Raw genomic sequence first — 16,167 nt, 5'->3', positions numbered from 1 at the left:
ACTACATTGACTTGTGTATGTTGAAACCATTTTTGTGAACCTGGGATGAATCACACTGGGTCATGGTGTATGATCTTTTTTTTTAATGTGTTTGGTTTGGTTTGCTAAAATTTTGTTGAGAAATTTTTCATCTATATTCATTAAAGACATGGACCTATAATTTTCTTTTTTGGTGATATCTTTGTCTGATTTTGATATTAGTGTAATGGTGGCTTCATAGAATATCTTTTGGAGTGTTCCCTTCTCTTCAATCTTTTGAAAGAGTTTAAGGATCAGTGCAAGTTTTTCTTTGTATGTTTGGTAGAATTTGCCTGCAAAGCCATCTGGTCCTGGACTTTTGTACTGAGTTTGTTTTTTTTTTTTAATTACATATTCAATTTCACATCTAGTGCTAGGTCTGTTTAAATCATCTATTTCTTCTTTTTTTTTTTTTTTTAATTTTATTTTCCCACTGTACAGCAAGGGGGTCAGGTTATCCTTACATGTATACATTACAATTACAGTTTTTCCCCCACTATTTCTTCTGTTGCAACATGAGTATCTAGACATAGTTCTCAATGCTATTCAGCGGGATCTCCTTGTAAATCTATTCTAGGTTGTGTCTGATAAGCCCAAGCTCCCGATCCCTCCCACTCCCTCCCCCTCCCATCAGGCAACCACAAGTCTATTCTCCAAGTCCATGATTTTCTCTTCTGAGGAGATGTTCATTTGTGCTGGATATTAGATTCCAGTTATAAGTGATATCATATGGTATTTGTCTTTGTCTTTCTGGCTCATTTCACTCAGTATGAGATTCTCTAGTTCCATCCATGTTGCTGCAAATGGCATGATGTCATCCTTTTTTATGGCTGAGTAGTATTCCATTGTGTATATATACCACATCTTCCGAATCCAATCATCTGTCGATGGACATTTGGATTGTATTTCTTCTTGATTCAGTTTTAGTGGGCTGTATGTTCCTAGAAAGATGTCCACTTCTTTGAGGTTGTCACATTTGTTGGCATGTAATTGTTCATAGTACTCCCTTATGGTTTTTTGTATTTCTGCAGTATCAGTTGAGATTTCTCCCTTTTTGTCTTTTTTTTTTTTTTTTTGTCTTTTTAGGGCTGCACCCAAAGCATAAGGAAGTTCCCAGGCTAGGGGTCTAATTGGAGCTGCTGCCGGCCTACGCCACAGCCACAGCAATAACACCAGATCCAAGCCGCGTCTGCGACCTACACCACAGTTCATGGCAATGCTGGATCCTTAACCCACTGAGCAAGGCCAGGGATCAAACCCGCAACCTCATGGTTCTTAGTCAGATTTGTTAACTGCTGAGCCACAACGGGAACTCCATGATTTCTCCTTTTTGATTTCTTACTTTGTTTATTTGGGTTAGCTCTCTTTTCTTGGTGAACCTGAACAGAGGTTTGTCAATTTTGTTTACCCTTTCAAAGAACTAGCTCTTGATTTCATTGACTTTTTCTATTGTTTTTTTAATCTCTTTCCTCTCTGATCTTTATTATTTCCTTCCTTCTGCCTACTTTAAGTTTCGTTTGTGCTTCTTTTTCTGATTCTTTTAGATGGTAGGTTAGATTGTTGATTTAAAATTTTTCTTGTTTTTTTTGAGGAAGGCCTGTATCACTGTGAACCTCCCACTAAGAACTACTTTTTCAGCATCCCATAGATTTTGTTTTGCTTTTTTTTGTTGTTGTTGTTTGTCTCTTCGTTTTGCTTTTTAGGACCACACCCACAGCATATGGACGTTCCCAGGCTAGGGGTTGAATACCACGGATACAGTGATGCCAGATCGGAGCCACATCTGCAACCTACACCACAGCTTATGGCAACATGTGATCCTTAACCCACTGAGCAAGGCCAGGGATCGAACCTGCATTCTCATGGATGCTAGTCAGGTTTGTTACCACTAAACCACAATGGGAGCTCCCCCATAGATTTTGTGTGGTTGTGTTTTCATTATTATTTGTCTTAAGGGTTTTTTTAGTTTCCTTTTTGATTTCCTCATTGACCCAGTTGGTCTTTTAGTAAAATGTTGTTTAGTTTCCATGTAGTCAGTTTTTTCTCATTTCTTTTCCTGTGATTGATATCTAGTTTCATGCCTTTGTGGTCAGAGAAGATGCTTGAAACAATTTCTATACTTTACTGAGCTCGATATGCCAGACACTGTACTAAGCTCTTAAAAAGTGTCATCATTTAATTCTCAAACTTACCTTTTGAGATAGGTTCTATTATTACTCTTATTCTGTAGAAGAGGAAACTGGAATCATGCTATATGTATTGTTTTATAGTATTTTTTGCTTGATTGTGTCAGACATTACTTCCATGAAAAGACATTTACTTCTATACCTTTAAGAGCTTAACTGGCCAAAAAAAAAAAGAATGTATAAATAAATAAATGATTTTATTTTATTTTATTTATTTATTTTTTTTGTCTTTTTTTGCTATTTCTTGGGCCGCTCCCTCGGCATATGGAGGTTCCCAGGCTAGGGGTCGAATCGGAGCCGTAGCCACCAGCCTACGCCAGAGCCACAGCAACGCAGGATCCGAGCTGCGTCTGCAATCTACACCACAGCTCACGGCAATGCAGGATCGTTAACCCACTGAGCAAGGGCAGGGACCGAACCCTCAACCTCATGGTTCCTAGTCGGATTCGTTAACCACTGCGCCACGATGGGAACTCCCCAAATAAATGATTTTAAAAGAGCTGTCCTGGCATTCCATTGTATGGTTATACCATCATTGTTCTTTTCAGTTGAACTTTATTACTTTCACGTTATGTTATGCTGTTATACACCATTTTTGCTATTATTAACATCTTTGTGCACTTCTCCAATTATTTTCTTTTTTTTTCCCTATTTATGTACTTTGGATTTATCTGATTATTTTCTTAAAGTTAATTCCTGGAAGTAGAATTCTTGTGGTGACTTTTAAGAGATGTCTGATATGTAAATTACTATCTAGAAAAAGCATACCAATTTATCTTTTCCTGGGTAGTAGGAAAGAGTACCTGTTTTCTTGGATCCTTGTGCCCACCATAGGGTGGTGTTTATTTGGTGGGTTTTTTGAGCATCTTCAGTGTGCCAGGCACTGTGCAAGGTGGTGGTTCCTGTCTTCACAAAGCTGGCAATTTTAGTGTTTTTTTTTTTAATTTGCTTTTTAGGGCTGCACCCAAGGCATATGGATGTTCCCAGGCTAGAGTTTGAATTGGAGATACAGCTGCCAGCCTACACCTGACCCACTGATCAAGGCCAAGGATCCATCCTGTATCCTCAGGGATATTAATTGGATTTGTTTCTGCTTCACCGCAACAGGAACTCTGAATCTAGCAATTTTATATTTTAACCTTTACCAATTTCATGGGTAAATAATGATACAGTTTACCCCCCCCCTTTTTTTTGTCTTTTTAGGGCCACACCCATGGCATAAGGAGGTTCCCAGGCTAGAGGTCCAGTCGGAGCTACAGCTGCCAGCCTATGCTACAGCCACAGCAACACCAGATCTGAATTGTGTCTGCAACCTATACCACAGCTTATGGCAACACCAGATCCTTACCCTGCTGAGCAGGTCCAGGGATTGAATCTGTGTTCTCATGGATCCTAGTTAGATTCATTTCCAGAGCCACAATGGGAACTCCTAGTTCTTTTTTTTTTTTTTTAACCTTGCATTTTTTATTTTAGTTGAAATTGATTTTTCACATTTGCTGGCTCTCTTGATTTCTTTTACTCAATGTTTTTCAAATATATTGCTTATTATCCTCTTGATTTCAAAGTCATCTTTATATATTATTGCTGTATAGATTTAGGACACTATGTTTGTTTCTATCACCTGTCACATTTGTCACCAATGATTTTTCCTCTCATAATGTCATCTGCTTACTTACTTAAATTCCTAAGTAAATAATTTGTAATAAGCAAGTTTGTTGATCTTTTCCTTTATTTTGGTTGTCTTGCTTAGAGGGTCCTTTTTCTGTTTTTTTTTGTATATGATATTTCTTTGGTTTTATTTTTTTCTTTTATGCTTAAAATTTTATAATTCAACTTAGCATTTGAGAGTAAAGCTGTGATGTCGGTATTTTACTTTATTATTTTTTTCTAAAATTAACCAGTTGTTATTAACACCTTGTGTTTAATAAACTATCCTTTCTGCACTGATGAAATGCACTTTTATTATTTTTTTATATTGACCTAGGCATGCTTATGGACTTTTATTCCATTTATCTAGCTGTCTGTCCCTATGTTCCTGTTGTAGTTGGTCATAGGAATATTTCAATATTTAAATGAGATAATGAGGTGTTCCCTTCATGTCTCAGTGGGAACGAATCTGACTAGTATCCATGGGAACACAGCTTCGATCCCTCGCTTTGCTCAGTGGGTTAAGGATCTGGTGTTGCTGTGAGCTGTGGCGTAGGTTGCAGACTCAGCTTGGATCCTGTGTTGCTGTGGCTGTGGTGTAGGCCAGCAGCTGCAGCTCTGATTTGACCTCTGGCCTGGGAAGTCCCATATGCCACGGGTGCAGTTCTAAAAAAGCAAAAAAAAAAAAAAAGAGAGAGAGAATGAAATTAATGTGTACAGTGTCTGAGGTATATACATTAGGGTTTAATAAAATGTTTGCTTTGATGGTGATGATGCACATAAAACACCCAACATGTGAGCCTAGCACATAGGAACTCAGGAAGTTTTAGTGCTGGCCTCCTGGCAAAAGCTTCTGAATAAGAGGGAGACCTATACCCTGCACAGAAGGTACAATGTGAGAAAAATGAGAAAAAGTTCTAAAAAGGATGATAATGGACATTAATAATGTTGTCTGGCACGTGTATCTCATGGAATTCAGTTTGGCTTAAGACATTTGTCCCAGGCTTGTGATGCTGGGGACTCTTTCAGGTGAACGTATATTTCCCTTTTCCTTCAGGCGAACACTGAGCTGCCCAAGCTGAGTAGAGATGAGCAGCGGGGTCGAGGTGCTCTCTTACAGGACATCTGCAAAGGGACCAAACTGAAGAAGGTGACCAACATTAATGATCGGAGTGCTCCCATCCTTGAGAGTGAGTCCAAGCTTCATTTCCTCCTGAATCACCAGCGTTCCAAGATTGACCTGGAGACTGGGCCGGGCTGTCCTTTTTTCGTGCTGGGGTCTTGAGAGGGAGAGGTTTGTCTTGGGGTGGTCTTTGACTGTCTTCCCGCTGTTCGTTGGAATACCTTAGGAATTTCAATTCGACCTTTGAGAAGCGTTCTTAGGGTCTTAAGCCTCCCATCTCCTATGTAACTAGTGCTTGGTAGTGGGGCACATCCTTGGCTGATCTGTATGGAGACCACCACAGTCTTAACGCTCAGCGACAGCAATGATTTTATAATTGCTACAAGTGTTCATTCTGAAAGGCCCCTGGGAAGTTTGCTCACACCTGGGTCCCGGAGCCATTAGCCCTGTTACCATCTGGGGCTTGAGAGGAGAGCCTGGACAGCTCTGTTGGACACGTCTTCATCCTGGTTACCCCTCTGCCCTAAACAAAAGAAGACTGGCTCCTTCTTTTTGTTCTCTTTCATCACAGCAGTTCCATCCCCACCCCACATGAAGCTGTGAAGGAGGGAGACCCAGCTTTCTAGTGCAGTGGAAAGGCAAAAGCAATATGGGTTTGTCTGCAAATTAAAGGCCGGGTAGAGGAGGGGTTTCTCCTCAGGATTGGCTTGGTCACCAGCTTCAGAGCATGTGAAATGAAAAACCTAATGGTATACTTTCCAGAACCCAAAGGAAGCAGTGGTGGTTATGGCCCTGGAGCAGCTGCCCTGCAGCCCAAGGGAGGTCTCTTCCAAGGAGGAGTGCCCAAGCTCCGCCCTGTGGGAGCCAAGGACGGTTCAGGTATCTGAAAAGCACCCAAGCCCATTTGTTTCCAACTGGTCGCGAGTGGGCCCGCTGGGATTGCGGGCTGTGGTAGAGCCGGGAGGAAGGAGGAGTGGGAGCAGGGGAGGAGTTAAGAGTAGAAGAAAGCAGAAGCTGAGGGAGTAAATCAGAATGCCTTCACCTTGTATCAGTACTGTTTGTGAATGGGCCCTGTGCCTGAAACCACCTTAAAACCCAGAACTGAACAGGCACTTTGCCTGCTGCCGTGCAGGTTGCACTAAGGATGCGGGTGATGCGGAGCCACTCACTGGCATGTCTGGCTGTACTGACCCGGTGCTGTCTGGTGTGTTTGTAGAGAACCTAGCTGGTAAGCCAGCCCTCCAAGTCCCCAGTTCTCGAGCTGCTGCCCCAAGGCCTCCGGTGTCTACAGCCAGCGGGCGCCCTCAAGATGACACAGACAGCAACCGAGCCTCACTCCCAGAACTGCCCCGGACGCAGAGACCCTCGCTACCGGACCTCTCTCGGCCTCACGCCACCAGCAGTACGGGCATGAAGCACAGCTCCTCCGCCCCTCCTCCGCCTCCCCCGGGGCGGCGTGCCAACGCGCCCCCCACACCTCTGCCTATGCACAGCAACAAAGCCCCGGCCTACAACCGAGAGAAACCCCTGCCGCCCACACCTGGACAGAGGCTTCACCCGGGTCGAGAGGGACCTCCTGCCCCGCCCCCGGTCAAGCCGCCTCCTTCCCCTGTGAATATCAGAACGGGACCAAGTGGCCAGTCTCTGGCTCCTCCTCCGCCGCCTTACCGCCAGCCTCCTGGGGTCCCCAATGGACCCTCCAGTCCCACTAATGAGTCCGCCCCTGAGCTGCCACAGAGACACAATTCTTTGCATAGGAAGACACCAGGGCCTGTCAGAGGCCTAGCGCCTCCTCCACCCACCTCAGCCTCCCCGTCTTTACAGAGTAACAGGCCACCTCCGCCCGCTCGAGACCCGCCCAGTCGGGGAGCAGGTAAGTGCCTGGAAGCGCCTCTTCCCCCCCCCTCACCCGCCCCCGTCCTGCTGAGAGCGAGTGTATCCTTTCCCCCAGAGCTCTCCAGTGATGGAACCTACGTGTTCAGCAGGTTCATTGAGTGCCTTTTTATGTGTTAGACTCTCTTGTTAGGGAAACCGGCAATCATTAGAAAAGACCAAAAAATCCTATTCTGCTGGACATTCAAGCAAATAAATTAGTAAAAATTCAAAGTATATGGATGCTTTAGAGAAAGATAGAGAAGGGGAGTGGGCTATACTGAGGTGGGGATGAGGAAATATTTTATATTGCAGGAGTGGGGCTGGGCGTGGGGTCAAGGAAGGCCTTACGGTAACATGACAGTTTGGCGAAGAACTAGAGAAAGTGAGGGAGTAAGTAAGCTAAGCAGGCATTGAGAGCAGCAAATGCAAAGGCCCTGAGACTGGCGATAGCAAAGAGACCCTCACTGCAGGACGCGGAGGTCAGAGAGCGAGATTCCACAAGAGAACTTTGGAGACTGTGTTTTACTCTGTGAGATGGGGAGCCATGGGGAGGGTTGGAGCATGAAAAAGTAGAATTGATTTACCTTTGAAAAAGGTCACTGGCTGCTCTGTTGAGAACAGACCGCAGGAGGACAAAGGAGCCGCAGGGGGACAAAAGGGCCATAGGAAATGCTTAGAAGGCAAGTTCAATAAACTGGGTAGATGGGTAGGATCACAGCAGGTTTGGGGGAAGATAGGTGTTCAGTTTTGGGTGTCAAGTGTGAGATGCTTGTTAGCTGGCCGGGAGGAAATAATGAATTGCCTATTGGGGTGAGGTGTAGGCTAGAGAGAGAGGTTTAAGGATATTGAGAACCACGTGCTGGGGTGAGATCACCTGGGGAGTGAGTATAGCTAGAGAAGAAGTCTGAGGTGTGAGGCCTTCCACTGGAGAGGTCAGAGCAATAAGAGCATAAGCAGAGCAAACAGAAGGGGCCGCTAGTGAGGAAGGGGGAAGGACGCCAAGACAGAGCCAGCAGCCGTGTCCTGTGCTGCAGGTGAGTCAGGTAAGTTGAAGACTGAGATTGGCCTTGGCAACGTGGAAGTCGTTTTGGGGACCCCCCCCCCACAACAACATGTGGCCCTTGTAAGTGGGTTTAGTGGAGTGGTGGAGGGAGAGTGAACGTGAAAGTCTAATTGGGGTGGGTTGCAGACTGGAGGAATAGGAGAGGGAGCAATGAAGATAGCGATAGAGAAATCTCTTACGGAGTTTGCTCTCAGGCAGTCAGGAGCGCAGCTACATGGAATGGTTACTGGAGGAAGATGTGAGATTAGGGGTTGGGTCCTGTGGCATTCTCATCGTGGCTCAGTGGAAACCAACCCGACTAGTATCCATGAGGATGCAGTTTCGATCCCTGGCCTCGCTCAGTGGGTTAAGGATCTGGCGTTGCCATGAGCTCTGGTGTAGGTCACAGACACAGCTTGGATCTGGCACTGCTATGGCTGCGGCATAGGCCAGCAGCTATAGCTCTGATTCAACACATAGCCTGGGAACCTCCATATGCCACCAGTGCAGCCCTAAAAACCAAAAAAAAAGGGCGGGGGTGGGACTTGTGTATGTTCCCCCCCACACACACCGCTGAGATAAGAGATATTTCCGCATCTGTATGGTGATGGAATGATGCAGTGAAGGGGTGGAAGTTGTCTGAGTAGTGTCCTTGGGGAGGCAAGAAGGAATAGAATCTGATCCGAAGGGCAGGGGTTGGCCTTCGATAAGAACACAGATAGTTCTTCCATGGGAACAGCAGGGAAGCAGAGCGCATACGCAAAGAAGCAGGTGGGTGAGTGGGTGCAGTGGTAGGAGCGTGTGGAAAATTTCTTTTACTTTCTTTTTTGCTTCTGTTTTCCTGGTGAAATCAAAAGCAAGGACATCTGTGAATGAGAATGAGGGAGATTTGAGGGAAAAAGATAGCAGGCAGTGGCCATGGGGGAGGGTGAATGGAGGAGGGAGCTGTGCTGGGATGACCAGCAACACGGAAGGCCCGCTCGTGCTCAGGGGCCGCACATCTAAAGGGAGGTTCCTCAGCTCAGCGTGTGTTCGGCTGTGCACCTGCAGGCACCGGGTCAGGGCAGAGCTGTATCTAACCCAGTGAGCTTTTTGTTTTTAGGTATGTGTGACTCTAAGGGAATGTAGGGCAAGGAAGTTAAGGGTGTGTGTAGGGGGGGTGATTGTAACAAGGGACCATGGTCCAAGCCTGGGTAAGAACGGGATTAAGGAACCCTTGAAAAGGTGGAAGAGGTTGTATAATCTTACAAAATAGCCTGGGAGTTCCCGTCATGGCGCAACAGAAACAGGTCTGACTAGTATCCATGAAGATGCAGGTTCAATCCTGGCCTCGCTCAGTGAGTTAAGGATCTGGTGGTGCCCTGAGCTGTGGTGCAGGTCACAGATGTTGCTCGGATCTGGTGTTGCTGTGGTGTAGGCCGGCAGCTATAGCTCTGATTCAGCCCCTAGCCTGGGAACCTCCATACACTGTGAGTGCAGTCCTAAAAAGACAAATAATAAGAAGAAGAATAGCCTGACTGAAAGTAGAGTGTGAATGAGACCATGACAACTCTTGAGCCTTCTTAGATCCAGGAATTTTGTCTCCCGTCTACTCTTGTATCTTTGGGCTTTGAGGCGCACCGTCCACACACGGCTTCTGAGCTTTGATTTTAAACACCCAGTCCCCGCAGGTATAGGTAAAGTCATTTGTTGACTAAGGAGGGTGTCATCAGGAAGCATGTATGGAAAGCACATTGACCTGTGCTGCCCCTTGACTAGGTGTGGATTTGTACTCTAGGCCAGCACCAGGCAGTCACACAGGCCAGCACCAGGCCAGCACCAGGCAGTCACACAGGCACCTGGTACATGGCCGACCCTATATCTCCCTGGCTTTAGCTGTGAGGATATAGCCCTAACAAGGTCCTTGATTCTACAAAATTTTTTTTTTTTTTTGGCTGTGAGCTTGGCATGTGGAAGTTCCCAGGCTAGGGGTCACCTTGGAGCTGCAGCTGCTGGCCTACACCACAGCCACAGCAATGCAGGATCCGTGCTATGTCTGCAAGCCATGCTGCAGCCTGTGGCAGCATCGGATCCTTAACCCACTGATCGAGGCCAGGAATCAAACTCACATCCTCATGGACTCTTTGTTGGGCTCTTAACCCACTGAGCCACAATGGCAGTGCCCAGAGATCTTTCGAGTTTTGGCTCCATTTGTTTTGTGACATTGGTCAGATCACTTTGATTCTCTGAGTTTGTTTTCCCTAGCCATAAAATGGTGTTCACAGTACTTTCAGAGGTTGTTGTAAATAAAAGAATGTCTGAAAGTGCTATATAAATCCTGAATGTTAGTGGGTTTTTTTTATTGTTTTTAGTGCTGCACTCGGGGCACATGAAGTTCCCAGGCTAGGGGTCAAATCAGAGCTACAGCTGCCGGCCTACACCACATCCACACCAGATCTGATCCATGTCTGTGACCTACACCATAGCTCACGGCCACACCGGATCCTTAACCCACTTGAATGAGGCCAGGGCTCAAACCTGCATCCTCATGGATACTAGTCAGGTTCGTTACTGCTGAGCCATGACAGGAACTCCCGAATGTCAGTGGTTTTAAGCAAAAGACTTCCAGGTAGTTTTCGTAGACTTATTTCTATTAATAAATCATATTGTGACAACATTATGTGATGATATACTTTTGTTTCTTTATTAATATTTACATTTGACAGAATATGAAGGAGTTCCCATTGTGACTCAATAGGTAAGGGTCCAACATTATCTTTGTGAAGATGCAGGTTCAATTCCTGGCCTTGCTCAGTGGGTTAAGGATCTGGTGTTGCCACAAGCTACAGCATGGGTTGCAGATGCAGCTCGGATCCAGTGTTGCTATGGCTGTGCATAGGCCTCAGCTGCTACTCCAGTTTGATCCCTTGCCTGGGAACTTCCCTATGCCACATATGTGGCTTAAAAAAAAGGGGGGGTGGATAGAGCCTTTTGCCTTTGTGGAGTCCTCATTATTGGTCCATAGAGTCTGTTGGCTGAACTTTTCCCTTGCAGAGTAAAACACCGTCTATTTTTAAGGGATTTTTTTTTTTTTTCTTTTTAAAAGAATCGGTACCATCCAGCTTTCCTCAAAATTGGGTTTATCTTGGCTTACAGAAGTTGATCTTTTCACCCCAGAGTTGTCCTTTGCACACTGCTTGTTTCTTGGGGCCCTTGGGTTCTGGCTCTGTCACTTGAAGTAGCCTTAAACCTGAATGGACAAAGTGCTCAGAAACTTCTTAGAGATGGCAGAACCTGGTTGAGGTGACCGCCCCTTGAGGGATGGTGCTAAAGGAGCCAACAGGTTGTTCTTGGTCCTGCTCCATTCTGCCTGCCCAGGTTGGCTCTAATCACTGCCACCTGCTCAGGGTCTCGCTGGTGTCCTTCAGAGCCTGGCAAAGCCTGTCTGCCCTACCCCCCCGGCCCCACCCTGGCAAGTAGATGCAGATTTTCGGGGCCCTGAGAAATCTGAGTCTTAGAGAAATACTTTGAGGATGACCTGAAAGAGCTTCGGTTTGGGTAGATTTGGAATGAAAACAGGGTTCAAGGGTCTGCTGGAAGGTGTTAAGGAGCTTTCTCTGTAATTATTGACTCTAATGGCCTCTGTCCATCCTTAAACAGACCTCGAAGAGTGAAGGAGAGTTGTGTTTTATGGGAAGCTAAACGTAAACTACTGGGCCTACAGTGCCAGCCTCCTTGTCTGTATATATCATCCCATTACCGTGTCCTGCTTAACTAGAGAAATTCTGACAGTGATTCAGGAGGAATAATAATACACACTCTAAGACAGTGCTGTCTATTAAGCTGAGTAGTCTCTCCATGTGCTGTTTAGGTAACAACTACTTATTGGACATGGCCTAGGTCCCAGAAGTCATGCTTCCATCTCATTGGGTTATACCTTTCTTGGGGAGGTAATTCATAGTTGTAGTAATTAGGAAAAGCTGTGTATAGCAGTTTTCTTCCTGTGAAGGAGCAGATGTGTGCTGGATGTGTTAGATCTGTGACCTTAGCCAGAAAACTTGAGTCTCAGTTTCCTCATTTGTGACATGGTTATAATACCAAATACTTCTGCAGGGGTGGCTATAAGATAAAGATTGAATGCATATAAAGTGCCCAGGAAAGTGCCTGGAACATGATGGATACCAAATAAATGGTAGCTGCTGTAGCTGTTAGTTAATGCAAAGTGTGGGAATACTATAACTTAGGTGCATGAGAACCCATTCCAGGTGTTCCCTGGTGGCGCAGCAGGTTAAGGATCTGGTGTTCTCACTGCTGTGGCTCAGGTTGCTGTTGTAGTGAGGTTTTGATCCCTGGCTGGGAAACTTCCACGTGCTTCAGGTGCACCCCCCTCGCCCCCGAAAGAAACTATTCCAGTGATGTCCAGCATGCTTTTCACATTACCTTGTATTTGGTGGCATTTTTTTTTTTTAATTTTATGGCCACACCTGTAACATATGGAAGTTCCTGAGCCAGGGATTGAATCTGAGGCACAGCCACGACCTACATCAAAGCTGTGGCAACGCTGGCTCCCACCACACTGGGCTGGGGATCGAACCCACATCTCCATTGTGACCAAGCCTCTGTTGTCGGATTCTTAACCTGTCGTGCCATGGTGGAAACTCTGCAATTTTTGTCTTTTAAGGGTAAATTTGATTTTATTTTTGCTTACTTTTTTCTTTTTGAATTTGATTTTTGAAAATGGCCAAAAATTGGAGTTCCCATTGTGGCTCAGTGGTTGGCGAACCCAGCTGGCACTGATGAGGATGTGGGTTTGATCCCTGGCCTCGCTCAGTGGGTTAAGGATCTGGCATTGACATGAGCTGTGGTGTAGGTCGTAGACGCAACTCAGATCCCACATTGCTGTGGCTGTGGTGTCGGCCAGTGGCTACAGCTCCAATTTGACCCCTAGCTGGGAACCTCCATATGCAGCGAGAGTGGCCCTGAAAAGACAAAAAGACCAAAAATCAGAGTCAGACATGGGTACAGATATTTTTGTTGATGGTTCACCCTTAGAAATGGGATGTCTGAAGAGTTCCATGGTGGCTCTGTGGGTTAAGGCTCTGACATCACTGCTGTGGGGAGGCTTCAATCCCTGGCCCAGGAACTTCCACATGGTGTGGGCATGCCCCCCCCCAAAAAAGGGAAAGAAATGAGATGCAACTGTCATATGCTATTTATGGACCTGTCTGACAGACTAGTTTTGGAGGCAGTTCCAGAAAAGGTCTTTCCAAATTTTTTGACCAGCGATTCTATCATTGAAAATATGTAACTTCTGCAAATGAACCTATCATGCATAATTTGAAAATCACCCATTCTCGTCTGTACTTCTAAGTGCTAGAATAAATGACACAGCCTGTAAATGCTGCAGGAGAGCAAAGGAGGGAATTAGGATAAAGTGGATTGCTTCGGGAAAGCCTTGAGAAGATGGGACTTGAGTTGAACCTTAAAGGATAGATAGGATTTGGTAGTCTGGCATTTCTGAGTATTGTTGGGGAGTCACAAGAGCAAAGCATGTGTAATTCAGCTTATTTAGCGTATATTGAATGAATACCTACCATGTGCTGTATATCTGGCTGAGCTTGGGGACTCAGATGAGTGAACTCTGATGTTAAGAAACACAGTGTATTGGAGTTCCAGTCGTGGCACAGTACAAACGAATCCGACTAGGAACCATGCGGTTGCAGGTTCGATCCCTGGCCTCACGTTAAGGATCTGGCGTTGCCGTGAGCTGTAGTGTAGGTCACAGACCTGGCTCGGATCTGGCGTTGCTGTGGCATAGGCTGGCAGCTACAGCTCCTATTAGACCCCTAGCCTGGGAACCTCCTTATGCTGCAGGTGCAGCCCTAAAAGACAAAAAGACAAAAAGAAAAGAAAGAAACACACAGTATGAGGAAGAAGCATGTGTAATGGATAGTTATATTACAATATAGGAGAGTGGTAAAGAGATACAGAGAGACAGTGGGAGTGCAGAAAAGTGGTACGTAATCCCACGTAGGACTTAGGGGAGGAAGAGAAGGTGAGATCAGGCTGACTGACGTGGCAGGTTACTGTCTACTGACATGAAAGGAGCGTAATTGGGTGAGAGCAAATTGACGTGGAAGCTAAGGATTTGAAACTTGACAGGGCAGGAGATGCAAAGCCCTTGAAAAAGTTTGAGCTAGTATTGGGGGGCGATGAGTGAGTTGACGGGTGCAGAATGGATTGGAACGCTAAGAGAGGAGAAGCAAGGAAAACATTTGAGAGGCTTTTTGAAGTAGAACAGGCTCAATATCAGAAAGCCCTAACTTAGAATTGAGGAGGAAGGGATGGAAAAGCAGAGAAAAAATCATCCAGAATAAGTCGAGTTCTTGACTGACTTGTCATGGGAACTGGAAAAGGGTCATATATTGGTTCTGAACTTTAGTGTCTGGAGGAGTAGGGATGAGGGGTGGTGAATATGTTTAACGTGCAGCCCAGAGGCTCACAGAGCCTGGTCCTTCGGGAAAGCACCGAGGCAACTCTTTTGGCCCCTGTCCCTCCAGTCCTTCTGCCCCTCACCATCTCCACATCCAGACCTAACTGCTTTTGGTTCTAATGGCAGCTCCTCCACCCCCGCCACCCATGATCCGAAATGGTGCCAGGGATGCTCCCCCTCCCCCACCGCCGTACCGGATGCACGGCTCAGAACCCCTGAGCCGAGGCAAGCCCCCACCTCCGCCCTCAAGGACGCCGGCTGGGCCACCCCCTCCTCCTCCACCGCCTCTGAGGAATGGCCACAGAGATTCCATTACCACTGTCCGATCTTTCTTGGGTGAGTAGCCAGCTGTTTTAGTCCCACAGTTCCTCTGGTGACTTCGCTGTGTCCACTGGCAACTGCAGGGTGGGAATGGTGACGCGGTGTCCTCTGCTCTCTGCTGACTTTAACCTCAGACTTCTAGGTCTCATCCATGAACATCCCTTCCCTTGGGGGACTTCTAGGCAAGGTTACTTTGGAATAGACTGAACTGAAATCAGCAGGTGCTAACTGGAAAGTTACTCTGCTCTTTGGGATTCTTGAGACAGGAGTTACATATCCTCCCAGGAAGAAGAGCTCCTCCCTGGACCTTTAAAAGCAGAACAGAACACTGTGCACAACATTTATCTAACAGTCCAAAGCCGCTGACTAGCTGTGCTGCTTAGAAGAAGTCACTTCATTTTTCTGGACCTCGCTTCCCTTGTGTGTGAAGCAAGGAGATTGACTAGATCAGCAGTGTATCAGATTAACTTTTCCAAGGTTATAAATGAATCTTAGGTCCCACCTAAAAGATTCCAGCTTGTAGGTCTGGGACGGAGCACCAGGTAAAGATTTCCCAGAGGGTGGTGTTAGACCCTCTGTTGAGGAAGTCTGGAAAGATCTGAACAGTCCCTTTTAGCCTGGTCACTGTAGTGTCTTCACTGGTTGACGCTTCTCTGCTCCTGCTCTAGTCTGTTCCCATTAAGTGGACTGTTCCTATTAGTATTTTTGCTTTGAAGATATGCCCTTTGCAGTGTGATTGAGCCTTAGAGAATTTGAGCCTTCTCGTGGCGGGGCCATGAGAGTGGGAGTAGGGGCCCTGGCATGGCTCTCCTGACCGTTGCAGAGCTAAACGAGGGTAGCCTGGGCCGAAAGGGAATTATCTGGTCAGATCTCTCACTAGAGCTGGTGGCAGATGTTCCTATTTTAGGTTAATTTCTCTGAATTTGTGGATTCAGTTCAGTTTCCCATGGCGATAGTCTCTAAGATGACTAACATACTGAAGCAAAAAACTGTATTTCCTTCTCCTGCCATGCAAACAGCTGGGCTCTCTCCCTAGTATGTGCCTGGTTTTTTTTTGTGGAAAGATTTAAAGACCCAGTTCAAAGACTCGTTCCTTAACGTAAAGAGCCTTTGAACGCATCCTCTGTGCATACGAGGTGAAGAGAGTAATGCTGTTGCCGTCTTCATGAACCCAGCTTCACTGGGCGAGGCAGGAAGGGCAGAAGTGCTGGGAGGAACAGAGGTGGCAGAGGAGCATGTGGGAGCACAGGAAGGGTGATATGAATTAATACTCTGTTCCTTTTGCAGATGATTTTGAATCAAAGTATTCTTTCCATCCAGTAGAAGACTTTCCTGCTCCAGAAGAATATAAACACTTTCAGAGAGTATATCCCAGCAAAACCAACCGAGGTGAGAAGTACGGTCATGGAGGTCTTCTCTAGTTGCGTACGCCGTAGAACCTTTGCTCCAGTTAAAATCTGCTTCTCAGAGTTCCTGTCGTAGC

At 46.1% G+C, this 16,167-nt stretch overlaps 1 protein-coding gene across 8 annotated transcripts in view; it reads left to right on the top strand.

The window, feature by feature from the left end:
* Positions 1–16,167, top strand: part of WIPF2 (WAS/WASL interacting protein family member 2) — a 44,696-nt gene that overhangs the window by 24,121 nt on the left and 4,408 nt on the right. For 5 of the 8 annotated variants that reach the window (XM_021066132.2, XM_005653907.4, XM_005653906.4 and 2 more), the window contains 5 exon segments: positions 4,909–5,041; positions 5,737–5,853; positions 6,191–6,847; positions 14,490–14,699; positions 15,972–16,073. In XM_021066132.2, coding sequence (XP_020921791.1) covers positions 4,909–5,041; positions 5,737–5,853; positions 6,191–6,847; positions 14,490–14,699; positions 15,972–16,073 — 1,219 coding nt within the window. 8 annotated transcript variants of the gene reach the window in all.

This window comes from Sus scrofa, chromosome 12 (assembly GCF_054392235.1).
Source record: "Sus scrofa isolate SSC_HxYL_T2T_F1_AM1 chromosome 12, Sscrofa_HxYL_maternal_Yorkshire_Landrace_v2.0, whole genome shotgun sequence".
NCBI classification, from domain to species: Eukaryota; Metazoa; Chordata; class Mammalia; order Artiodactyla; family Suidae; genus Sus; species Sus scrofa.
This window is presented reverse-complemented; position numbering and strand designations above follow the sequence as displayed.